Source organism: Kogia breviceps, chromosome 9 (genome assembly GCF_026419965.1).
Source record: "Kogia breviceps isolate mKogBre1 chromosome 9, mKogBre1 haplotype 1, whole genome shotgun sequence".
Taxonomy (NCBI): domain Eukaryota; kingdom Metazoa; phylum Chordata; class Mammalia; order Artiodactyla; family Physeteridae; genus Kogia; species Kogia breviceps.
In genome coordinates, this window is record NC_081318.1 from 99790743 (window position 1) to 99818014 (window position 27272).

General features: G+C 37.9%; 1 protein-coding gene across 2 annotated transcripts in view; it reads left to right on the forward strand.

The window, feature by feature from the left end:
- Positions 1-3397: 3397 nt before the first annotated feature.
- POU6F2 (POU class 6 homeobox 2) overlaps positions 3398-27272 on the forward strand; it is a 488808-nt gene continuing 464933 nt past the window's right edge. Inside the window, exon 1 of one of the 2 annotated variants that reach the window (XM_059074318.2) lies at positions 3398-3502. In XM_059074318.2, the coding sequence (XP_058930301.1) occupies positions 3398-3502 (105 nt within the window). The remainder of the gene's footprint in view (positions 3503-27272) is intronic. The other variant, XM_067041700.1, reaches the window with a different exon arrangement.

The window sequence follows — 27272 nt, forward strand, 5'->3', positions numbered from 1 at the left end:
GAACAGTTCTGGTCATCAATTTTACCTTGGTTTCCTGGTAGGACAATTTTAACCTACTGGACAACTCAGAACCACCAACTCGTTCCAAATCAGTCTAATGCAGGGGTCAAGAACCTGGATTTCCCCTCAGAGGAACCTTCCCTGCTGCTACTTGGCCATGGGCAAGTTGCTTCATCCCTGAGATCCCTAGATTTTTCATCAGAAAAGGGGGGATAATCATTCTCACCCCGAGGACTGTAGTGAAAATAAATCTCAAACTAAAATTATGATCCATACTGCCCTTCTCCAAGCTGGTCTTCCTCCTGATTCCCTAGTTCAGAAAATGGCATCACCCACCGTATGCTTTGTGCAATCCAGAAAGTCACCTGCTGCTCCTTCAAGCTCCCCTACTCATCAGCCACCAAGTTCTGTGGATTTTACCTCTCATCTTGAAATCATCCAGTTCCGTACAATACCACCACCATCCCCCTATAACTAACTGGTCTCACCAAATCCACTTTTATTACCCCCGCCCCAGCCCTGACTTTCCACACTATAGCCAGAGACATCTTTCAAAATTTAGGTGTGAGACACTGCTAAAATATTCTCAGTGGCTTCACAGTGATCCTGGCTCAGGTAAAGAATCTTTGATACAACAGAAGAGACCCTACGGGCTCTGGGGTTTTGCCTCCAGCCTCTCTTTCCCTTCAAGTCTCTGCTCAACACAAGGCAGAAAGCTTTCCTTAAGATTTTCCAATAAGCCACGCTCCTCCCCACCTTTTGCACATTTCTTCTGCAGAGAATGTTTACTCCATCGTGCCCTTTCCCCTTTTTCCCCTAACATTCTTCCAATTTCAGTTTATTTCAAGTTAATTGCTTAATTCCCCTTGGCTCAACCTACACACCCAAGACCAGGTCAATGCCTCTGATATAGGTTTTGCTTTCCTCCACCGCTCTCAGAATAATTAAAAATTTTACATTTCTGTGATTATTTGACAAGTATCTGTCCAAACAGTAGAATGTAAAAACCCTCGAGGAACTATGTTTTGCCGTAACTCAAGCACTCAACACAGCACCTGGCACATAGTACAGGCTCCATAAATATGTTTTGAATGAGTGTGTACTGTACATACTGTACAGTAGCCTTTATTCTGAATGTCACCCAACTCTCTGGTTTCATAGGAAAAGCTCCGTCTTCGGATTCCGAGCAGGTGTGAATCATGTCCCTGTTAATCTTGAGCAGTTATATATATTTTTTTGTAGCTCGTCTGTAAAATGGGAATGACTGTCTCTGCCTCACTGAGTTAAGAGGCTTTCGTGAGGTAATATCAAGCCCCTGACAGAACCTGGCTCAGGGCTCCCGCAGCATCGATAGTAATTACGGTAATTAACACAGGTCAGAAGGTCATGTAAATAACCTAGTGTAAGCAATTGTCCCTACGTCAAGCCGGACCACCTGGAGCTTCAAATAGGGGGTCTCTGGCTTCATCCTGCAGCCTGCTCCCCTACCCCCCAAACTGTCCAGGAAGCTTCTATCCCAGGGGGAGGTTGAGCCTGCAGGGAGGTGGCAGTGAGAGGATCCCCGCGCTGCAGAGGTGAGGACTACAGCCCAACCCCTCCTCCGCAACTTTCCCGGTCCCGCTGCGCTCCCTGTCTGCCTGTCTGTCTGTGTGTCTGTGTCTCCCTGTCCCAGGAAGGCGACGCCGGGAGCGCCCGCGCCCCACCTGCCCTCTGCGAGCCCTCAGGCTTTGGGCAACTTTGGCAGAGCCCTCCCAGGTCCCACGGCGACCCCGGCCCAGATTTCCGTGCTGGGGAGGCGGGGGGGCTGTCCCCGCCTCCCTTCCCCGGCCAGAGGTGGCGACCGACGCGCCAGCAGCGTCCGATCTGGGGTGGCTGCAGAAACACCCGTGTGTGTCCGTGTCTCCAGGGGCAGGGACGGGGTGTCAGTGCTACCTGTGCATTTTAATCATGTCTAGGAGGACCTTTCCCGTCGTCAGTTCTCAGGAGGGCTACACGGTGCAGTTTCTTTTTTTGTTTGGGGATGCAGATTTAAGGGTGTGTGTGTGCATGTGTGTGTATGTAAATCTTTATATTGCGGGGCAACTCTTAATGACAAGTCCATGAGATTTCAATCCTTAGTTCTCTCCTCCTAAAGCTTTCTTTAAACATGTTGGAAATTGTTTTTCTTTTTTTCTCTTTTCTTACTTGAAGTTCCTTTTACTTAATTTTCAAGGGATGATACAGTACAACGTTATACATAAGAATATATATTCTGTATTAAACATTTCTCATCACTCCTCTACCTCTCAAGCTTAACGTTAGTTTTGAACCTTGGAAAAACATCCCCATTTTAATAACACAAAGTATTCCTGAAAATTCTTTTTGAAAAAGTTAGAGTACACCAACTGATGAACTTAAGTTTAAAAAGTGGACAAACGCAAACGTTAGTAACTCCACAAAGCCACCAAGTTAATGGATACTATTTATGGTTTTGGATTTTCAAAGAGCAACTTTGCAAAATATCTGTCAGGTTGTTTTGAAAATTAGGTTCTGATATTCATCCTGAAAGGGTTAAATAACTTATAGGTAATATTCATGTGACTCTTACAATAGCTGACTCATAATACATCAACAATCTATCCTAGAGTGTGTGGGATCAAATAGCTTAAATTAAATGAAAAAAAGTTGAAATATTTGTCATCGCGTTGTATCAGTTTAGACGAGCTGCAAATAAATCATATCCGAACCTTTTAAAAGATAAAAAGTTTAGTGACTACTATTTACACACTTTGAATATTTTACATTTGTGTGGTCATCGCAGTTTACACAAATGATTGTGTATATCCATTTCCAATTAACAAATAGCAAGGTCTCTGTGTTATTCAATGGTGAACATTTCACGCTTTTCCATAAAGGTGACATTATATAAACTGCAGAGATTACTGCATATTTTCAAAAGGTCATTTAAAGAACCTGAAGATAAAATCATTAGGGACAGATTAAGAGAAATAAGATAATGAATGACCATTGAAAAAAAATTATATGGTGGCTTAGAAATCAAAGTCTCAATTAGTACATGAAATAGTTAATTTTTTATTTTTGTTTTAAACATAGGTTTCCAGAGCATTAAAAAAAAAAAAAAATCCTCTGAGGTTTGTTAAACCCTTAGTGGGAGATTACAGCCAATGTTTTGTCTTTGGTGAATAGCTGTTTGTCTCACTTTATTTACTTGGTATTGGATATTTGTCAATGTCATTTCATATCTGCAGAAAATTCTTGTGCTCTTTGGAGGTAGTGAATGTGTGTGTGCATGTCTGCCGGAGGTCACATGACAGTTTCATCCTATTTGGTGGAGCAGCTTGACTTTTTTCCCCCCTTGCTTTTGGTGATGGTTGTGAGTGCAGAAGTTGATTGACAGATGCGTGCCAGAAACCCCCATTCTCCTTTTCAAAGACAACATATGATGGATTGCGATCTCTCAGCCCAGCAGGACACGGGGACCATGCGAGCTGTAATTGGTCAGGTATGGAGTCAGCCATTTCTCAACTCCCCTTTTTTCCACAAGGGTCTCACCATATGATTCACATAATTCATATTTACAGTACCATCTTTCTATCTGTATCTTCAGCTACCTGCCAGCGTAGCGCAGAAAGTGTGAAAGGGAAAAGGCACCCATTAAAATCTAGCTAGGAAAGCTCAGCTTCAAACTTCAATGCGATGCTTACAAACCCAAACTAATACAACCACAAAAAAGAAACCCCAAAGAACAAATGTATTTATCATTTGGCCTGAATGTTTAAAAATATACGTTTTTTAGATTTTATTTTCTGTTGGTATTGTGATCTCCGGAAGAAAGTGTGAGAAGAGAATAAAGTATTATGTTTTCTAGGTAGTTAACAATTTTCTGTTCAGTGTTTTGATTTTGGCTCTATTCTGTCTCTCTCGCTCTCTCTCCCTTGCTCTATGGAAAATATAAATATATAAATACACGTGCCTTTACTCCCAACCTAGATAATGTGTGATCGAGCCTGGTTAGATGTATGTAGTAGTGGTCTTGGCCGCTGCGGACGGGCAGGCTGCAAATTAAACACTGCCACAGTCTGAAAGGTCCAGGTGGTCTGCCCGCGCCTCCTAATGCAATCCACACAACAGCTTTAATAAACAGCTCTATTTAGTGCCTCCACCCTGTATCTAGGGAGGTGAACTGGTCTGGGGCTGCTGTGATGAAATGCCAGAAGAATATCTCTCAGAGGCCTCACAAGCTGATTTTTAGAGCTTTCCCGTTCTGTTCCGTCGTCTTTGTCTTCCAAATGGGTCAGTGAGTCTTGCTCTTTCTGTTTCGGGGCTTTCTGTGAAATCAGTAGTTTCAGTTTGTGTTTAAAGGTTTGCGGCGTGAGCTAAATCAGAAGAGGAAAGGGTCATTGTATTTTCATTTGCCTTCCAATAACTGAAGGGATGAGAGGAATGCGCGTGCCCGGCTGCAAAGGAAGGGTGATTTTTCTGCCTGTTATGGGGGTGGGGTGAGGAAAAAGGAATATATGTGGTTGCTTTCTGGTTTGCTTTTTTTTTTTTTGTAATGTATTTTTGACCAACATTTTTCTCAGTTATCTCTGCTTACTTAGGAAGTGTTAACTCATAAATCAGAATATAATATTGGTGAACTCCTAAAAGTTTTTTTTTTTTCTTTTTTTTTTCCCCACACTTTCCAGTCAAGACAGGCTGGCAAGGTGATGACCTAAAATTTGTTTGCTGTATGTTAATAGCATGGATGGAAATATACCGTCAACAGAATTATAGCAAAGCACTTTAGGGGTCTGAAAGCACATGGTTTATTAATACCAGCATGCTTCATAATGTATTTTTAGATGGAAAATGTCAGATATATAATACGGTGTTTCCACAGGCTCATACTGTTTTAAAAGCCGTAGATAGCTGCTTCTACAGAACAATATTTTTTAAAACTTTCAAGTTGGTTTTTGTGTTACAGACATATATAAAGTGAAGTCTCTGGGCATATATTTGTCAGGAAAAAAATATGTAAAAACTGATTTTATGTACTGTTAGTACCCATTTCAATGTAAGTATTCACTGAGGAGCAAGCATGTGAATTATAGTTAAAATAATTGTGCCATGTGGAATGAAATACATACCTGTGAAAATAGATAACCTTTTCATGTAGAAATAAAACTTGAGCTCTGATAACTGTCTTGTCCTGCTAAATAAAACTTTTCTTAGTTGGCAAGCATGTTCTCTCTTCTGTAGACCACAGTACGGCCTTAAATACTGTGCAAAATTACTGTTTCAGTACCAAATAAGAAAAAGGATTTCCTTTCATATATATTTCCCTTAGCTGGGAAAAGAAGCTTGGTTAAAAAAACCAGAAGAGATATTTCTAATTTGTTATTCAATATTGTTTATTGGAAATAATTGCTCATGTATATACTTTTAAAAGGTTCAAGTAGATACTAAAAAAAAAAGGAATTGGCATACACTTTATAAATACCAGACTTAAACTTCTGATTTGTCAGGATTTCATATTGGTTGCTATTATTACATCACTCTGCATTTTGTGTGTACTTTAAGTGATTTTAAAAGACTTTTAAGTGTGTCCAGGAGCTATATATGTTAATTACTCGTTATAGATACTTACTATAGTTACTAAATAGTTGCATCAAAGTAGCCAGTTTTTTTCTGAAGATTTTATTTCTCATAAATTATTTGTTAAAAAAAAAACCCAGATATTTATGTCGAGCTAGTAAATTATAAAAGCAGTTGTTCTGAAGGTTGTAAAATTTTCTGTACTAAAAATGTACAAAAACTATTTTGTACATTTTTAGTTCAGAAACTGAAACACTAATATTCAAAAGCAAAGAAAAAGAGCATCCTGTCCCATATACATAACATTAAAGTCAGAAAACCTAATTGAACCCATATCTATAGATATAAAAAGAAAGATGACATCCAGATTTGAAATGATTTCCTTTTAACTGTTATAGCACAGGTAGGAATATTGGCTCAAACCACTACTTCTAACAATAAGGACAAGAATGTGAAAATAATTTTTCTTGCTTTTCAGTCACTCATAACCAGAAAGAGGTGGTTTATTTTTCAGCTTTTGATTTCAATATCATCTTTTCCCTACTCAGCAGGTGTGAATCAGTCTCAGCTGATGATACAAATGTTTGTGTGTCTTCCTTCTCAAAATACGTGTTGGAATGATCATTATTTTTGTCCTTTTATTTTTTCTGGTCTGAGTTCGGTTCCTACATGGCTTTGAGTTGGAGGAGCAAATCACTAGTTTTCAATGATATTTCCATTCAGATACTGAAAGAGTCCCATGAAATAGGGTCTTCAGGTTTTGTTTCATTCATCTCTGGGGTCGCATATCTAGATGCTTCCACTGGAGGGGAAGAGGGGACTTCTCTGCGTTGCTGGTCATGGTCTAGCCCAGGAGAGTGCGGTGGCTTCATGGAAGAGATAGAAGAGATGTTGTTGTACGTGCCTTTCCCCCAGGGGCTTCCCTTCTGCAATCAAGCAATTAAGCAGTCTAGTACTTAAGAACAAACTCCCAGCCTGGTATCTCAAGATAAAGAAACTTGGTTCATTCATATAGTTTCTGGGAAATCAAACCAGGTTTTTGATAGTTATCTGTAGCAAGCTTCCTAACCTTTGGAACCATAGGAGGGATTTTACCTTCAGATGATTTCCAAATCAATTTAAATCAAATAGTTAAGCAGGTTCTGACCAGTGGGTCTGAATATCATTTTTAAAATGAAGACACACTTCCACCTCTCATGGTCATTCAGTGTTCACTGCATCTTTTTTGCAGACCTGAGCTGGTGGCCTGTGAGTGACAGATTAGTTTATCAGTATTACAGACCTCTTGGTTTTTGTTTTTGTTTTGTTTTTCTCACCTCATGCAGATGGGTCATCGTGTCCAATCCGCCTTCTGGCACTGCTGTTCCAGAGGACCCTAGGCTAGCCTGCCATCTTTACGTGCAGGCCTGAGGGTCTGGGCTTGGCTGCGTGTTTCTATACACTGACTTCTGGAAATATTATAGGACAGAGGATATTAAATTAGTTGTTAATAAAAACAACAGATGAGGCAAATTAGATAAAAATATGTATCAGGCACATCTAAGAGTTTGCTGGGAATGGGAGAGACAGCTGGATAAAAGGGCCCTAGTGTGGACTCCCAGTGGACATGGCTGAAGTGCTCAGAGAAGAGGGAAGAAACCATATTTAACAGCATGGGAGGTGCAATCAAAAGCTGTTGCAATTTTCCTTACCAGTAAAATGGGTCTTTTTTTTTTTCAAGGTAGATTTGGACAATTTAAAGTGTTTGAAAGTGGCACCTTAGAAAGTGAAGGCAGTTGTCTGAGACCATGCTCAGTGAGTGTGCTAAGAGCACAGAAGGGGAGTGAGTGTGGGTAACTGGGTGCATTTGGCTTCACAGTACCTCAGTGCATGTTTTTTCATATGAAGATTCTAGAACACACACAAATATTTCGTTGTTCTAGCATCAAAACAATTTTATACCTCGGTTTGTTTATACCCTCCCTTGTTCCAAAAAGTATTTAAATGATGCTTTAAGAACAATGTGCTTACCTAGAACATAGTCAAGCTGATGTGTGAAACAGAGGTGGCCTAGGGAGAGGGGACCCTGAAAGTGTGTAGATTATACGCTTGCAGATGTTCTCAGTCCATGGAGACGGCTTTTCATGCCCCTTCTATAAAAATTAAACTTTGAGGCTAACCTAACCCTGTTTTATGTGTGCTGGGCATAACTTTCATATACTTTAAAGAGTCATTTTTTGTAGATGTGAATGCCCACCATTTTTTGAAATTGACCTATTTGCTTCAACAAATTTATATATTTTGGGGATGTGTAATTATTATTGTTCGGATTTAACTGAGAATACTTTTTTCAGGGTATTATTATAGGTAAATGGTCTACTAGAAAAATACAAATTAATTAAGGATTAGTCTTTCTGCTGCTAGTATGCCTTTTGTAAGTGCAGAACTCACCAAAATTGAATTTGTACTGTGTATTTCTAACTGACCTTAAACACTTCACGCAATATTCCACTTATACTTGGAGGAAAGTTGATGTTAGCTTTTTATATTCTATCAGATGAACTCAGTTTTTATTACCTTTAAAATAGTTTAAAATTGAAGTTTAGTATGTTACTTGAGCAGGTGTTTACATTGTAAAGCCAATTTTGTCCCTTAAAGTAAAATCTGTCAATACTGTAATAATATTGTACAATAATATTAATAATAATACTGAACAACCAGCACATGAAATCTGGTTTTGAAACTAAATTTTCTTTTCTATTTCTAAGGCCAATTAATGAAACTCTACATACTATTCAAGTATTATTTCAATGCTTAAAAATTTTAAGCTTTTGGATTCATATATCTAGACTATGGAGAGAGGTTGCTGAAACATTTCAAATATGAATGCTTATGAAAGAAAGTTTGAATGTATATATTTACTATATGTAAAATCTATAGTACTTGTTCTATAGGTCATTGAAAGAAGGTATTCCTTCCTTGACCATTTCTTTGCTATGTCACCTGCATTTAACCATGCAGTTTAAAGCATCTTTCTCTTTTCAACTTTATTGTTTACCAAAATTACAATTTAACTAACATGTTCACAAATTTTGAAAAACTCCACTTTTCAATCTTATTATGATATCATATAAGCGGATGCTTTTTTCCTAATGCTTGATTGAGTAGAAAATAAAGTTGTGAAATAAGATGCAAATAAAGAAGGATCAGACCTGAAGAAACAATGTGCAAAGAGGTAAATATTGACCTGAATTTGAATACTAAAAGAAAATCCAAATCACAAATCTTTTAAATAATTTTGTATTTTATAGCCAAACTTTTACTTGAGAGATAATAGCTGCTCTAAATATAATTTCAAGCCTGCCTTTATATTCTTCTTTTCCCCCTTCCTTCCTTCTTTTTGCTTTTTTGGTAGGTGAAATGTGTGTCCAATAAAGTAAATTACTGAGTGAAGCCTTGTTCTGGGATCACACATCAATTACTCTGTTGACTCATAATGTCTTGAGCTGATCCAAAGTTGTAATCAAAATTTATAGAAGGGGTTGTGAGAGATTGTCATTACATTTCAGTAAGATTCATTTTTCTTTCTAGCTATTATTTTCTCATTCTTCCCAGTTATACGATGTGAGCCAATTTTGGTGAAAATTTACTAATTATTATTTGATAAATTCTTTCCTGGTTTACCCTATGCTTGTATTGTTTTCTTTAGCCCAACTGTAAATGACCATATTATTGTTATTTCAGGGCTACCACTTCTCGTAAATATAAAACCTTTGTATGGAAGTAGTAGCAAAATAATTGGAAACATCTCTGGTTGTTTATATTAAAGGCAACTCCGTAGATTTTAAGAACACTTTATTTTTCAAGGTGCTGGTTTCAGAAAATAGCTTTTTGTTTTATCACTAGCTTTAAAACCCCCGTGATATGAAGGACTCTTTTTTTTTCCCAAAGAGAGAGATTAGCTGTTGATACTTGGTACTGATTCTAGGTGAACTGTCACCCTATTCCCTTAGCAGCGTTTTTCTAACCAGAGAACAAGAAATAAAAATTGAGGATCAACAGAATATTCTAAATAAATTTCACCTATGTTCAGCCCACCCCCTCCCCCAGGGGGGTGGATTATTCCAGAGGGAAGAGATACTCCTACAATTTCCAGCTCCCACCTCCTAAGGTCAAAGATGCAAATCAACGTGTTGACACCTTGAATGAAAAGAACATGGTTATTCAGACTCATTGCTCTGGAATTTTGCTCTTCCTTCAGTGTCATTTTTCCATCAGCCTTTCTTCTCTTTGCCACTGTAATCCAGAGTCAGTCGGATAAGTCATAAGTGAAAAGTGAATCCTCTTGGGCTGCCCAGGCAGCAAAGGGCACTGGAAAGAGAGACAAGACCTGAAGCAAAACAAAGCAAAACGGTAGTGGAAAATTCACCAACACAGTTGCTTCTGTAGGTAGTGTTTTCAGTAAGGTATTTTGTAAGCATCTTTCATCTCATCTAGCAATAGTAGAGCACACAAATAGGCAGTGAAACAATAGGACAGGACAAATAAACATTTAAAACAAAGCCAAAAGGAAAAAAAATTAGCTTCACAATGCTGGAACACGAATTTCAAAATTAAGAAACACTGTTTTTCTGGAGCTTTTTGCAAGAGTGTAACCAGTGCTTGGGTGTAGTGAAATAGCAACCTTATTAATAATATACATGTTTCTGGTGGTTATTACGATGCTGACTCTGCATATTTTATGACTGATTTCTCATGATTAATTGGAAACTATTTTAAGAAGTGAACATCAATCTCTAACACCTAAAAACTTAAAGAAACACATATACTTAAAAAAATATTAAATACCTGTTACATGGTGTTTTTATTTTTATTTATTTAATAAATAAATAAATAATTTAGTTAATTTATTTATTTTTGGCTGCATTGGGTCTTCTTTGCTGTGCCTGGGTTTCTCTAGTGCGACGAGCAGGAGCTGCTTTTAGTTGAAGTGTGCAGGCTTCTCATTGCGGTGGCATCTCTTGTTGTGGAGCACAGGCTCTAGGCGCACGGGCTTCAGTAGTTGTGGATTGCGGGCTCTAGAGCACAGGCTCAGTAGTTGTGGCGCACAGGCATAGTTGCTCCGTGGCCTGTGGGATCTTCCCTGATCAGGGTTTGAACCCGTGTCCCTTGCATTGGCAGGTGGATTCTTAACCACTGTGCCACCAGGGAAGCCCTACGTGGTGTTTTTAGCCTTGATCAGATGAACTCAGGTAAACTCTTCTTTGAAACAACAAAGTGCTTTTTTAAAGTGCGGAATTTATACAGAGATTTTTTTTTTAATGAAGGAAACAATGTGCAAAGAGGTAAATATTGACCTGAATTTGAATACTAAAAGAAAATCCAAATTACAAATTTAAAAATAATTTTGTATTTATAGCCAAACTTTTACTTGAGAGATAATATTGTTGAGAGTGAGAGGAAACTATTGTTTATTTTGAGAGTGAGAGGCAAATATTGCACCAGCACAGAAGCATGGGTACCAGAAATATATATATATATATATATATATATATATATATATATATATATATAGAGAGAGAGAGAGAGAGAGAGAGAGAGAGAGAGAGAGAGAGAGGATATATGAAAAGAAAGGTAGATATTTCTTAGATATTCAGTGGTATTCATCCAAAACTGAAGGGCAGCATGGGTAAGAATGGAGCCAGGCACACAATATCAGGCTATGGCAGGCCAAATTTGCTTCAGACAGAGCTAGTTAATTCTGTAAGCCTTAAATGATACTCAAAAACAAGGCTCTTTCAGCCTTTTGGAGAAAAGGTTGAGAGTTGGGACAAATGTAAAACTCTGCTTAATGTGCACAAATAAAGCCAAGAACATCAGGCTCATTGCACTTCGAGTCAGCCCTGATGATTCATCATGATGGTCAGGGCAAACCGTGGTCTCTGGGTTGAAACGATCTTATCCTTTTTTTAAAAAAAAACAGAATGTTCCAGCTTGGATCTTATATCCTTAGGGTTCCTATATTGAATTCTGAATCGGGAAACTTAATCTTGCAGCCAGATTTGACAAGATGTTGGCTGAGTGGTAGGCAGAAGTGATGATTGTGGGATGAAAGACCCCAGGTCAGAATTTGGGAAAATAAGAGATTTTGTGGAAATTTGGCTGTGATATAAGAACCCCCAGTTTGAAAATTTCTCACTACTCACATTAGCAGATGGTGTTCAAGGGTCTGAAAAATAGATCACGGCTGTATTCATTTTCTCTGCTTCAAATCTTTCTTTAACAGAGGAGTTTTTACACATTCTTAGGTGTATTTCTTAGTGTATTTCTAATGTTGCTAATTTAAAAGGTGTTTGTAGTAATAGTCAAAAGGTTTCTGGGAACAATGAATAACATTATGGCTCAAATCTAAGACAGTCATACTTTGTTCCTGGCAAAATGTTAATACTTAATTTAGGAACTAAAGTTTCTTTTTGGAAAATTTTATCCATTTGTAAACAAACCTATGTCTGGAATTCCAGAGACTAAGGAATTTACAGTAAAAATGAAAATGAGGCAATCTAATTAGTGAAAACACATACACACATCCCTTAGCCATTTTAGGGATACTTGATGATTTAACCTCTAATAATCTAAAAATATTTTAACTCTCTGTTTTCAATTTTAATACATGAAAAAATTATGGTTGGTGTTTAGTTAAAATACTCCTCCGCTCAACTAAGTTGTTCAACACAATGGAAAAATACTTTGCAACTTCTAGAAATCAAGATCATAGTAGAAATTTGAATACATAGTTGATCAATATGCTGCAAAAAGATGATTATTGTGGTTATTTCATTCCCAAAACAGGGGGTTTGGTGGTGTACTTCTATTTTATAGCTGCTTTCAACAAGTGCTGAAACATATCAACTGGGATTGTTTTCTCTCCTTCTACCATGATTCATCATATAGAAATTAAACAGCTAGTTCAGGCAGAGAGTGAAGCATCTGAGTAAAACCTGCAGAACATGAATACAATTCTTTTTTTTGGACCAGAGAAAGGTTTATTGTAGGGCCAAGCAAGGAGAGCAGGAGGCTCTTGCTCAAAAAAACCTGAACTCCATGAATACAATTCTTATATGCATATGATAGAGGCAAGTTACAGAATGGAATCCAGCAAGTCTTTTAAAATGTTTTATTCAACAAATTATAAAAATCATGCGTGCTTATGACAAACAATTTCAACAACACAGCAAAGTATAAAGTGAAAGATAAAGTACCCCATCATTTTACTCACCACAAATAATCATCATCAATAATTTCTTCTGTATCCTTCCAGAAATTTTCTCTTCATGTGTAAGCATAGAAAATCTTTATACAACCCAAGCAGATCCATACTGTACATAGAGTTTTGCAAACTATTTTCAGATTTTAAAAACGTATTTTTAACATGTCATATTACTACCAGTAGATCTGTACCCTTCTCTATAGTATTCCCTTTTATGGATACATTAATTTATTCAACCAGTTCTCTCTTTCTTTAATCTAAAAAATTTTTTAATTGAAATATAGTTGATTTACAATGTTGTGTCAGTTTCAGGTATACAACAACATGATTCAGTTATATATATATATATATTCTTTTTTTACATTCTCTTCCATTATAAGTTATTGCAAGATAATGAGTATAGTTTCCTGGGCTATACAGTAGGTCCTTGTTGGTTATCTATTTTAGGTACAGTAGTGTGTATATTTTAATTTCAAACTCCTAATTTTAACCAGTTCTCTTTTTTATTTTTTTATTTTTTAAATTTTTTAAATTTTTTATTTTTTGTTGTACGCGGGCCTCTCACTGTTGTGGCCTCTCCTGTTGCGGAGCACAGGCTCCGGACGCGCAGGCTCAGCGGCCATGGCTCACGGGCCCAGCTGCTCCGCGGCATGTGGGATCTTCCCGGACCAGGGCACGAACTCGCGTCCCGTGCACCGGCAGGCGGACTCTCAACCACTGCGCCACCAGGGAAGCCCCCAGTTCTCTTTTTTTAAAAAAATTGAGCTATAATTGGCATTTAACATTATATTACTTTCAGGTATAGAACATAGGGATTCAATATTTGTATATATTGTGAAATGATCACCACAATAGCTAACCAGTTACCTCTTGGTGAGCATATAGATTTTCAAATATAATTTCATCTCTGCAATGAGACTAACAGCATGGATGTTTCATTTCTCTTAGCATAAAAAATTCCAGAATCTTCAAATGGGGTTTTGCTTTACCAAAAGAACTCGAAGTAGTAACTCCTAAAAGAAAGTGAGGTGTAATATTAAAAGCGAAGGATCGCTTATGCCACAAGAATAGATATTTATCACTTATATATTAAAAACTCAAACCAATTCAAATAACAATAAAGATCACAATATTGTATTTAGTGACAAAGAAGTAAGAATAAGAGATAATAACATAAAGTGACTTCTCATTCAGATATACTATGACTTTAAAACCTCTGTGTTTGTTCCAAGCTGAACAAAATGCATAACTTCTTTTCTTTCATGGGCCTCAATGCTATTTATTAAGATAATTGACAGAGATATATGCTTCCAATGCATTATTCAGTTAGTATACCTAGATTAGTGAAAAGGAGACCAAAAGAGATTCATGGTAATTAATGTCAGTTAAATTCCTCTTTTCTGTATTCCATAGTGTCAGACCAATCCTTCAACCATGATTTGTAGGTTAAATAATACAGTCAGGAGAAGGGCTGAATCAAAACTAACCAGCCATAGTGTTGAAATCAACTAATTGAGGGTTTTGGTAAAGTAGACAAAATATATGCTACTTAAATATTTAAGAAAATGTGAAAAGTTATGTTTTACATTTCTTTTAGGATATGGCTCTCATTCCTCTTAACCACATCATTTCACACGCAGTATTACTAAAAAGAGAAGTGGGAAATAACGAAATAGTGTTTGTATAAGAGATGGAAGTGTGGGTTGACTGTGATATCTTTCACTGTACAGATTCCCTGAACTGATTCTAGGAAAATCCCGATTGGGTGGGTATATGCTTCCTCTTTTCTGTTCTTCCCTACAGATGCTGGGACAAGTAACCTGGATAGGCAATGATCATGCTTCATTTATAGCCTTAAAAGTAGCTGACTCCCTCACGTGAAGCTCAAAGGAGGCTTTCCAGAACAAATTGCAGAGCAGCTCTCTGATATTAATACTTTCATTTGAAACCCACAACTCTGAGAAGTAGATGCAAGTCATCATTTCCATTTTACGGAAGTGAAAACTGCTCAGAGAGGTTATAGGTCTTATTTATATCCATATTGCTAGTAAGCAGAAGTGAGGTTTGAACCCAGATATTCTTTCTAGGGTTCACTGTTTTCCCTCTACACCAGTTCTTAACTCTGGCTTTCTTTTAGAATCACCTGAGGCAAAAATTTACTGATATGCAGGGCCAGTCCCCAGAAATTCTGATTTGCTTTCCCTGGGTAGGATCTGAGTATTAGTTATTTTTTTTTAAAGCATTATGGGTAATTCTAATAACTCCACCACAGTGCCTCTTAAATTGAATGAATGTTATTTTAAATGAAATGAGATAATGAAGATGAAACAGTGTTGACCCACCCTGCCCCCCCCCCCACATACACACACACGAAATCATAAAATCACAGGAGAAGAATGGAGGGAATTTAGTGTGGTATTTATTTTGCGTGCATGTGTGTGTGTGGTGTGTTTCAGTGGGAAGCTTGTAAGCTTTGTTGAATAGCCAAGAAAATGTTTGATAACATTTAAAAAAAATTTTTTTAATTTAATTTTATTTATTTTTTTATACATCAGGTTCTTATTAGTCATCAATTTTATACACATCAGTGTATACATGTCAATCCCAATCGCCCCATTCATCCTACCACCGTCCCTACCCCACCATGGCTTTCCCCGCTTGGTGTCCATACGTTTGTTCTCTGATAACATTTTTCATCCAGAAAAGAGCTAGATATTTAGTCATTTGAAAAATAACGTCACTAGTAATAGCCTACCAATTAGTGAGTACTTACTAGGTGCCAGGAACTTTACAAGCATGGTTGAATCCTCACAGCAACTCTGTGAGGTAGACTGCTATTGTTTCCATCTCACTCATTAGGTGACACAGGAGGTGGCAAAAGTTTGCATGGACAGTAAGTGGCAAAGCTGGAATTTGCCCTAAGGATGTTGGAAGCCAGGGTGTGAATCCTTAAACATATACAAAATCACAGAATTGAACCATGGCCCTAAACATTACATGTGGAAAGTATGATTCTTAGTATCATCTCTTGATGAAGGCATATTTTATGACAAAAATATTTCTTGTTTCTCCCCTCTCCCCCCCGACCCTTTTTCCTTCCCTCCTCCTCCCTCTCCTTCTTCTTTTTCCTCTCCCCTCACCTCTTTCCCTCTCGCTTTTCCTCCTTCTCCTCTTCTTCCTCCTCCTTTTTCTAATAATCCACGACTCATTCACTTTCTATGTAAGAATTTTATGGTTGACATCATTACCTGTTAAAATTGGGCTCTACATGGCAGTCTGGAAAATGATTCTTTTATAAAATGTAAAACAATAGAATAGTCTGTGGGTGGAAGGGCAAGTTGGTACTCTCTGGTAGGCTTCCATAAAAAGAGTTGCTCCTGACTAAACTAGGAGTCACACTGGCCTTGATTTCCCAGTGCTCCATGAGCTATGCCTACAGACGCAACAGATGTCAGGGTGGCCAGTAGGCACTGCTCTGTGTATGTATGAGGAAAAAAGTTCCCATAGGTAGTTTCAGGGAAGATTTGAAAATGAGTTTATATTTTATAATATATATCTAATATACCTAATATATAAAAATATAATATATATTAATATTATTTAAATGTATAAAATAGAAAACAAGTTTATATTTTATAATAGCCCTCACTCTTTGAGATTATTGGCCTCAGAAACTCTTTGTCTATCTTTTATCTTTTAATGAATTAACATTCTATCATCTATCAATTTATCTATCTATCTTTTTAACTAGTTAACATTCTTGCCTGGATTTGAAATCAAGGTGTAGAATTTGCAAGATGGGCTTGCTTTCTCTATTCATTTTTCATAAAAACTAAATTCCAGCCAAATGTGTATTGGCACTTCTAAACTAATTTTTATGAACTAATTATTGTCATTAGGGATTATATTGGTGGGAAATCAGTGATTCTACCAAGGAGGTATTTCTTCACTCAAATTTTGGAAAACTTTTTAATAATATTGTGGCATTTCATCTATTTCAATTCCATTTTTGAAATTGAAGTAACTAATGGATATCTTTTATTCTGCTTAACTCTTTTCAATTAAATTTCTTCCTGTCAGTGGCATTTTCAACATTTTCAACCTTAGTGGGACTGAAAAAGAGAAATCTCTCCCCACCTAGTAGTTGAAAATTTCACAAAACACTCATTCTGTTTACATTTGTGTGTTATGGATGTCGAACCTGTAGAGTTTACTCTCAAATATCTCTTTTAACTTTTGCACATAATTCAGTTATGTCAGAAATCATGGATAGATGATTTGGAAACAATATGATGATTGGGGGAAATGAATCACCGTGATCTTCCACAAAGTACTTATTGCTTTGGAACATCAGAAGTGAACATAACACTTGGTAAAGACGGTGTTTTTTGCCTGGAGCTTGCAACCCACTGTAGTATAATACATCTTCTATCTTGGCTTACCACCTTTTCCCCACCTATATCTCTCCTCTCAATGACCACTGTGAATCAAAGGGAGGAGTGATGCTCATTGCTCAGACAGGTGAGCTGAGTCTTGATTACATCTCCTGCAAGAGCCCAGCAGTGGGGGAAATTGGGCTGAGCCTATTGAGAGGGAGTAAAAGTGAGGTGTATGCTAGAATTCAAGAAAGTAGACAAGACTATGAGTCAAAGGTTCTGTGCATTGAGATTTTGGAAGGTTTTCTCATCTATTCACATCTCTCTTCCTTTATTATTTCCTGATGGATTTGTTTCTTTCCAGTTGGATCAAATCTTTATTAGAAACAGAATTAAACTTTTTTTAGTGAAGTATAGTTGATTTACAATGTTGTGTTAATTTCCGCTGTACAGCAAAGTGATTCAGTTATACATACACACACACACACACACACATACATTCTTTCTTTAAAATATTCTTTTCCATTATGGTTTATCGTAGAGTATTGAGTATAGTTCTCTGTGCTATACAGTAGGACCTTGTTTATCCATTCTCTATATAAAAGCTTACATCTGCCAATCCCAACCTCCCACTCCACCCCTCCCCCAACCCCCTCCGCCTTGGCATCCATAAGTCTGTTCTCTATGTCCGTGAGTCTGTTTCTGTTCTGTAGATAAGTTCATTTGTGTCATATTTTAGATTCCACATATAAGTGATATCATATGGTATTTGTCTTTCTCTTTCTTACTTCACTTAGCATGGTAATCTCTAGTTTTATCCATGTTGCTGCAAATGGCATTATTTTGTTCTTTTTTATGGCTGAGTAGTATTCCATTGTATATATGTACTACATCTTCTTTATCCATTCATTAGTTGATGGACATTTAGGTTGCTTCCATGTTTTGGGTATTGTGAATAGTGCTGCTATGAACATAGGGCATGTATTTTTTTGAATTACGGTTTTGTCTGGATATATGCCCAGGAGTGGGATTGCTGGATCATATGATAATTCTATTTTTAGTTTTCTGAGGAACCTGCATACTGTTGTACATAGTGGCTGTACCAACTTACATTTCCACCAGCAGTATAGGAGGGTTCTCTTTTCTCCGCACCCTCTCCAGCATTTGTTATTTGTAGAGATTTTAATGATGGCCATTCTGACTGTTGTGAGGTGGTACCTCACTGTAGTTTTGACTTGCATAGAAATAAAATTTTTAAGAAAACATGGAAGGTATGGGATCATGGTGCCTCTTGGTTGTGTGGTTAAAGTCAACACGTGAGGGCTTCCCTGGTGGCGCAGTTGTTGAGAATCCGCCTGCCGATGCAGGAGACACGGGTTCGTGCCCGGGTCCGGGAAGATCCCACAGGCCGCGGAGCGGCTGGGCCCGTGAGCCATGGCCTCTGAGCCTGCGCATCAGGAGCCTGTGCTCCGCAACGGGAGAGGCCACAACAGTGAGAGGCCCGCGTACCACAAAAAAAAAAAAAAAAAAAAAAGTTAAAAACAGTCAACACGTGAGTTTGCTAGCACATCATCACTAACACAGGGTCTCAAATTATGTTTATGAGCAAATGAGTGGAAAATATATCCCTGATCCCCTGGCCATTATTTCAGGTTAGGAAAAATTACAATTATATATTAATTAAAAATAAATTGGTGCTTCATGCAAACAATTTAAAAATACTATTAGGGTTTCAAGGGGCAATAAAGAAGATCCTTTATTCAATTCCTGAGTTTATTTTCACTTTATTATTTAAGAGCTCATGGAAAAATGTAGCTTTACATCTGTGGCCAGACGGGCTTGCTAATTTCTCACGTCCCTGCATTTTGATGTTGGGACAGCCTACCAAAGGAAAGTTTGGGTCTGATGAAGAGATTCATTTACCCAGGATTTCTGTTTCCTACTGGGAGTGGGGCAAAAAAGGAAAAAGTCAAATTCCTGTATGGAGGTGGAGGACCATGGATATCAGACTCTTGTCACTCACCAATGCGATACAGAATTGCTGCTCTCATAGGTGAGACATCCATTCCCATGAAAACATGAGGCCAGGGGATCAGAGCCCCCCTTCTTTTCCTGAACAATTACATTTGGCCTGTTTTTGCAGGAAATGGGTGATATTGATGTCTTATTGGAGCCATTATCAGACTGAGAATCCAAGCAAAGGGGGTTGAATAAAATAAGGTCCTGAACTTTTTGTATTTTCAATTTAGACTGGGCAGAAGTGCTTCCTTTCCTTTCTCTATCTCTTTCTCTTCTTTTTCCTTCCTTCCTTCCTTCCTCTTTTCCTTCTTTCCTCCCTTCTTACTTTTTGTGAAATTGGTACGTAATCATCTGAGAAGAGTTGAAGGGTTGAAAGAGTTGTTAGAAACAAGACAGCTTGTTTTCCTCTTTCTCCTCATCATCTTACTCTCTCCCCTTGTCTCCTGACTTTCCCAAACAATTCTTTTTTTTTTTTTTTTTTTTTTTTTTTTTTGCGGTACGCGGGCCTCTCACTGTTGTGGTTTCTCCCGTTGCGGAGCACAGGCTCCGGACGCGCAGGCTCAGTGGCCATGGCTCACGGGCCCAGCTGCTCCGCGGCCTGTGGGATCTTCCCGGACCGGGGCACGAACCCGTGTCCCCTGCATCGGCAGGCGGACTCTCAACCACTGCGTCACCAGGGAAGCCCCCAAACGATTCTTAAGTCTTTCTAGAGGTACATCCTGGCATGTAGCAGGCACTCGATAATTGCTTTGGAAAGGTTCCTTCATGACAGCTGTCACTCTTCTAATCTATATCTTGGGGGAAGATGCTTTTCTTAGTGGAGGCTTTGTTTCATTTTCTTCGCTCTCAAAATTCCGTATCTGGGATTTTTTTGTGTGTTCTGCTACCAGTTTCATTTCAGAATATGTAAATGAGGCTTGAAAATGATTATTTTCCATATTCATATTGATGTCTACAAGGACAGGGGCTTCCTCAGCTGTAGTTTCTTATTCACTTTCCATATTGCATTTAATTGAAGCATCCGCCACTACGGTATCCAATGCATGCTTATTTATAGCACATCTTAATGTTGAATCTTAAAGCATGAAGGAGGGATACAAGAATTCCTTCCTTCAACGGTGGTTCTTGGGCATTTGTTGGGCAAATTTCTTGGCCCTGGGGATACAAGGTCCCAGCTGTTATGGCACCCACAGCAGGTATGGATACATGTGAGCAGATGTGATAAAGCCCTCCATCTCTGCTGAAGTAAGAGTTTCCTATAGTTACAGATGTTTTAGAGGAAAGAGGTCATCAAGTCCAACTGACCCAAGCCCCTTGTTATACTCAAAGAGGTGAAGTGATTGGACCAAGGTCAGTAGCCAAACCTGGGTGAGAGAGACCACATACTCTGGGCATCGTGTCATCACTCTTAGGCCACCTCTGATTGGTCCCTAAGCAGATATCTTGTGGGTTCAGAAAAATGCAAAACAGAGATTGTTCTTTGCAAAATTATCTTTATACCCTATTTTCTCTGACCACTTTTATAATAATTCTTTTCTCTTTCCCTCATTCCCTCTCCCTCCCCTCCCCTCCTCTGCCAGCACTGTCCCCTCACCCCTCCCTCATCCCAACAAAAATCACATGAACAATGTATGCAGTAGCTATGCATTGCTTTACTCCTCATTCCGGTTAATAAATTACCCGTGACATTGCCTAGACCCTGAAACTTCCCGAGGTTAGGAGTGGGGGAAGGGAATCTTTTTCCATATTCTTTTTCAGGTACATTCTGGCTTGAGCTGTCTCAAGTGATTAAGGTGTACCAGAGTGAATTTTAACTACTCAAGAAAAGGGGGTTGCAGCCAGCTCCCAATGGGAGAGGGAGTTTACATAATATACAATATGTCTCATGTTTAAGAAGCATACCTCTATCTAGACTTAGGTATATATTGATATTTATTGAGATTTCATGGGATACTTAGCAAGCCATTAGGAGATCGGAACACTTGTAAATAAGCATAGGTACGCCCTATAAAATTATTATTTTTTAATACATCTTTATTGGAGTATAATTGCTTCACAGTGCTGTGTTAGTTTCTGTTGTACAACAGTGAATCAGCTATACATATACATACATCCCCATATCCCCTCCCTCTTGCGTCTCCCTCCCACCCTCCCTATCCCACCCCTTTAGGTGGTCACAGAGTACTGAGCTGATCTCCCTGTGCTATGCAGCTGCTTCCCACTAGCTATCAATTTTACGTTTGGTAGTGTATATATGTCCCTGCCACTCTCTCACTTCATCCCAGCTTACCCTTCCCCCTCTCTGTGGCCTCAAGTCCATTATCTACGTCTGCGTCTTTATTGCTACCCTGCCACTAGGTTCATCATTTATTTTTTTAGATTCCATATATATGTGTTAGCATATGGTATTTGTTTTTCTCTTTCTGACTTACTTCACTCAGACCTAGGTCCATCCACGTCACTACAAATAACTCAATTTCGTTTCTTTTTATGGCTGAGTAATATTCCATTGTATACGTGTGCCACATTTTCTTTATCTATTCATCTGTCGATGGACATTTAGGTTGGTTCCATGTCCTAGCTACTGTAAATAGTGCTGCAATGTAGACTTTTTGATGATGCACATGCTGACTAGTGTGAGGTGATACTTCATTTTAGTTTTGACTTGCATTTCTCTGATAATTAATGATGTTGAGCATCTTGTCATGTGCTTTTTGGCCATCTGAATGTCTTCTTTGGAGAAATGTCTATTTAGATCTTCTGCCCATTGTTTTAATTGGGTTGTTTGTTTTGTGACATAGAGGTGCATGAGCTATTTGTATATTTTGGAGATTAATCCCTTGTTGGTCATTTCTTTTGCAAATATTTCTCCCATTCTTTGGGTTGTCTTTTCATCTTGTTTATGGTTTCCTTTGCTGGGCAGGAGCTTTTTTGTAATTAGGTCCTGAATTGGGGGTAGATTCTAATAATGTTTCTACTTTACAGACTTCTCCTCATGTCATTTGAAGAATATTATGGAAAGTTTCTGCTCTTTGGCCACAGAGGAAGGAATTCCCCATCCGTGTAGATCCATAAGGTCTGAGTGGCTATACCCACTCATAAACTACTTGAGGCAGGGGCCATGTTTTCCCACAGCGTCTAACACCATGCTTTACACATAGTAGGCACTCAGTAAAGATTTGTCAAGTGTATGAATGCATAGGGTTTCCATAAGGGTGTGATCTAAGGCTGTTCAGGTGGTTCGTACTCCATTTTTATTACCATTCCAAACTTACAGCTCCCATAGCGACATAACTTGTACCCCTGGAGCATATGTAGTATTTAGTATTTCTGTATATGGTGTCAACTTTCATGTCATAATATACTGTATAGGTAACTGGTTAAGTTACTGTTGTTTGGGGAACCACAAGCTTTCTCCTGTCTGAAACAAGCTCTTGCTAGCCATCCTAGTCTATGCAGAGGTAACACTCACTGTATGACCTTTTCCTGCCTAACTCCCTCCCCCGACCCCCAATTTGGTTGGACACATCCAGTCACAAGCTTATGTTCTGATTATGATGACAATTCTGTGCTTAATAGTCTTTTTGCTAGCAACACTATGACATTAATATTTCTAACGGCCACTTTTATATTTGCTATTGTTTTGTCAGAGTGCTTTTATATTATAGCTACACTTCGCAAAAGGGGATTGATTCAAGAGTTCATCTGGCTATGTGGACTATTCCTATAGAGACAATGAGATAGAACACATACATTTCCTCATCCTGTCTCCTGAAACCAAAGAGGAAATGTAATGGCTTTGTTTTCCAAAAGCAGATCCTATAACTTTTTCTTTTCTGTTCATAATTATAGGTTTTTAAAATTGAAATATATTTAATTTACAATGTTGTGTTAGTTTCAAGTGTACAGCAAAATGATTCGGTTATACATACATATATAGGTATGTGTGTGTGTGTGTGTGTATTATTTTCAGATTGTTTTCCATTATAGGTTATTACAAGATATTGCATACAGTTCACTGTGCTCTACCGTAGGTCCTTTTTGCTTACCTATTTTATATATAGTAGTGTGTATATGTTAATCCCAAAGTCCTAATTTACACCCCCCATCCCCTTTGGTAACCATAAGTTTGTTTTCTATGTCTGTGAGTCTATTTCTGTTTTGTAAATATGTTCATTTGTGTCTTTTTTTAAAGATCCTACACATAAGTGATATCATATGATATCTCTTTCTCTGTCTGATTTACTTCCCTTAATATGATAATCTCTAGGCATAATTACAGATTTATAAAGGGTGTGTCTTGAAACTTAGAAAAATAACTAAACCCCATCTTAGTTCTTCCTGTAATTCACTTGTGAATAGAAAGCCAAGGAAAAGGGGCAGTGTGCCAGTGAGGGGGCAGTTAGGTGAAGTCCAGTGCTCTCTTCTCCAGGTCCCAGCAGCTCATTCTGGAGGATGCTGGACCACACTGTTCAAAGCAGATTGGTCTTTTTTTTTTTTTTTTTTTTTTAACATCTTTATTGGAGTATAATTGTTTTACAATAGTGTGTTAGTTTTTCCTTTACAACAAACTGAATCAGTTATACATATACATATGTTCCCATATCTCTTCCCTCTTGCATCACCCTCTCTCCCACCCTCCCTATCCCACCCCTCTAGGTGGTCACAAAGCACAGAGGTGATCTCCCTGTGCTGTGCGGCAGCTTCCCACTAGCTATCTAATTTATATTAGATAGTGTATATATGTCCCTGCCACTCTCTCACTTCGTCCCAGCCCACCCTTCCCCCTCCCCATATCCTCAAGTCCATGCTCGAGTAAGTCTGTGTTTTATTCCCGTCCTACCACTAATCTCTTCATGACATTTTTTTCCCTTAGAGTCCATATATATGTGTTAGCATACGGTATTTGTTTTTCTCCTTCTGACTTACTTCACTCTGTATGACAGACTCCAGGTCCATCCACCTCATTATAAATAACTCAGTTTCATTTCTTTTTATGGCTGAGTAATATTCCATTGTATATATGTGCCACATCTTCTTTATCCATTCATCTGTTGATGGACACTTAGGTTGCTTCCATGTCCTGGCTATCGTAAATAGAGCTGCAATGAACATTTTGGTACATGAGTCTTTCTGAATTATGGTTTTCTCAGGGTATATGCCCAGTAGTGGGATTGCTGGGTCGTATGGTAGTTCTATTTGTAGTTTTTTAAGGAACCTCCGTACTGTTCTCCATAACGGCTGTATCAATTTACATTCCCACCAGCAGTGCAAGAGGGTTCCCTTTTCTCCACACCCTCTCCAGCATTTATTGTTTCTAGAGTTTTTGACGATGGCCAATCTGACCGGTGTGAGATGATATCTCATTGTAGTTTTGATTTGCATTTCTCTAATGATTAATGAGGTTGAGCATTCTTTCATGTGTTTGTTAGCAATCTGTATATCTTCTTTGGAGAAATGTCTATTTAGTTCTTCTGCCCATTTTTGGATTGAGTTGTTTGTTTTTTTGTTATTGAGCTGCATGAGTTGCTTATAAATTTTGGAAATTAATCCTTTGTCAGTTGCTTCATTTGCAAATATTTTCTCCCATTCTGAGGGTTGTCTTTTGGTCTTGTTTATGGTATCCTTTGCTGTGCAAAAGCTTTTAAGTTTCATTAGGTCCCATTTGTTTATTTGTGTTTTTATTTCCATTTCTCTAGGAGATGGGTCAAAAAGGATCTTGCTGTGATTTATGTCGTATAGTGTTCTGCCTATGTTTTCCTCTAAGAGTTTGATAGTGTCTGGCCTTACATTTAGGTCTTTAACCCATTTTGAGTTTATTTTTGTGTGTGGTGTTAGGGATTGTTCTAATTTCATACTTTTACATGTAGCTGTCCAGTTTTCCCAGCACCACTTATTGAAGAGGCTGTCTTTTCTCCACTGTATATCCTTCCCTCCTTTATCAAAGATAACGTGAGCATATGTGTGTGGGTTTATCTCTGGGCTTTCTATCCTGTTCCATTGATCTATATTTCTGTTTTTGTGCCAGTACCATATTGTCTTGATTACTGTAGCCTTGTAGTAGAGTCTGAAGTCAGGGAGCCTAATTCCTCCAGCTCCATTTCTCGTTCTCAAGATTGCTTTGGCTATTCGGGGTCTTTTGTGTTTCCATACAAATTGTGAAATTTTTTGTTCTAGTTCTGTAAAAAATGCCAGTGGTAATTTGATAGGGATTGCATTGAATCGGTAGATTGCTTTGGGTAGTATAGTCATTTTCACAATGTTGATTCTTCCAATCCAAGAACATGGTATAATTTCTTTCATCAGTGTCTTATAGTTTTCTGCATACAAGTCTTTTGTCTCCTTAGGTAGGTTTATTCCTAGATATTTTATTCTTTTTGTTGCAATGGTAAATGGGAGTGTTTTCTTAATTTCACTCTCAGATTTTTCATCATTAGTGTATAAGAATGCCAGAGATTTCTGTGCATTAATTTTGTATCCTGCAACTTTACCAAATTCATTGATTAGCTCTAGTAGTTTTCTGGTAGCATCCTTAGGATTCTCTATGTATAGTATCATGTCATCTGCAAACAGTGACAGCTTTACTTCTTCTTTTCCTATTTGGATTCCTTTTATTTCTTTTTCTTCTCTGATTGCTGTGGCTAGAACTTCCAAAACTATGTTGAATAAGAGTGGTGAGAGTGGGCAACCTTGTCTTGTTCCTGATCTTAGTGGAAATGGTTTCAGTTTTTCGCCATTGAGAACGATGCTAGCTGTGGGTTTGTCATATATGGCCTTTATTATGTTGAGGAAAGTTCCCTGTATGCCTACTTTCTGCAGGGTTTTTATCATAAATGAGTGTTGAATTTTGTCAAAAGCTTTCTCTGCATCTATTGAGATGATCATATGGTTTTTCTCCTTCAGTTTGTTGATATGGTGTATCACGTTGATTGATTTGCATATATTGAAGAATCCTTGCATTCCTGGGATAAACCCCACTTGATCATGATGTATGATCCTTTTAATGTGCTGTTGGATTCTGTTTGCTAATATTTTGTTGAGGATTTTTGCATCTATGTTCATCAGTGATATTGGCCTGTAGTTTTCTTTCTTTTTGACGTCTTTGTCTGGTTTTGGTATCAGGGTGATGTTGGCCTCATAGGATGAGTTTGGGAGTGTTCCTCCCTCTGCTATCTGTTGGAAGAGTTTGAGAAGGATAGGTGTTAGCTCTTCTCTAAATGTTTGATAGAATTCGCCTGTGAAGCCATCTGGTCCTGGGCTTTTGTTTGCTGGAAGATTTTTAATCACAGTTTCAATTTCAGTGCTTGTGATTGGTCTGTTCATATTTTCTATTTCTTCCTGGTTCAGTCTCGGCAGGTTGTGCATTTCTAAGAATTTGTCCATTTCTTCCAGGTTGTCCATTTTATTGGCATACAGTTGCTTGTAGTAATCTCTAATAATCTTTTGTATTTCTGCAGTGTCAGTTGTTACATCTCCTTTTTCATTTCTAATTCTATTGATTTGAGTCTTCTCCCTTTTATTCTTGATGAGTCTGGCTAATGGTTTATCAATTTTATTTATCTTCTCAAAGAACCAGCTTTTAGTTTTATTGATCTTTGCTATTGTTTCCTTCACTTCTTTTTCATTTATTTCTGATCTGATCTTTATGATTTCTTTCCTTCTGCTAAATTTGGGGTTTTTTTGTTCTTCTTTCTCTAATTGCTTTAAGTGCAAAGTTAGGTTGTTTATTCGAGATGTTTCCTGTTTCTTAAGGTATGATTGTATTGCTATAAACTTGCCTCTTAGAACTGCTTTTGCTGTATCCCATAGGTCTTGGGTCGTTGTGTCTCCATTGTCATTTGTTTCTAAGTATTTTTTGATTTCCTCCTTGATTTCTTCAGTGATCACTTCGTTATTAAGTAGTGTATTGTTTAGCCTCCATGTGTTTGTATTTTTTACAGATCTTTTCCTGTAATTGATATCTAGTCTCATAGCGTTGTGGTCGGAAAAGATACTTGATACGATTTCAATTTTCTTAAATTTGCCAAGGCTAGATTTGTGACCCAGTATATGAT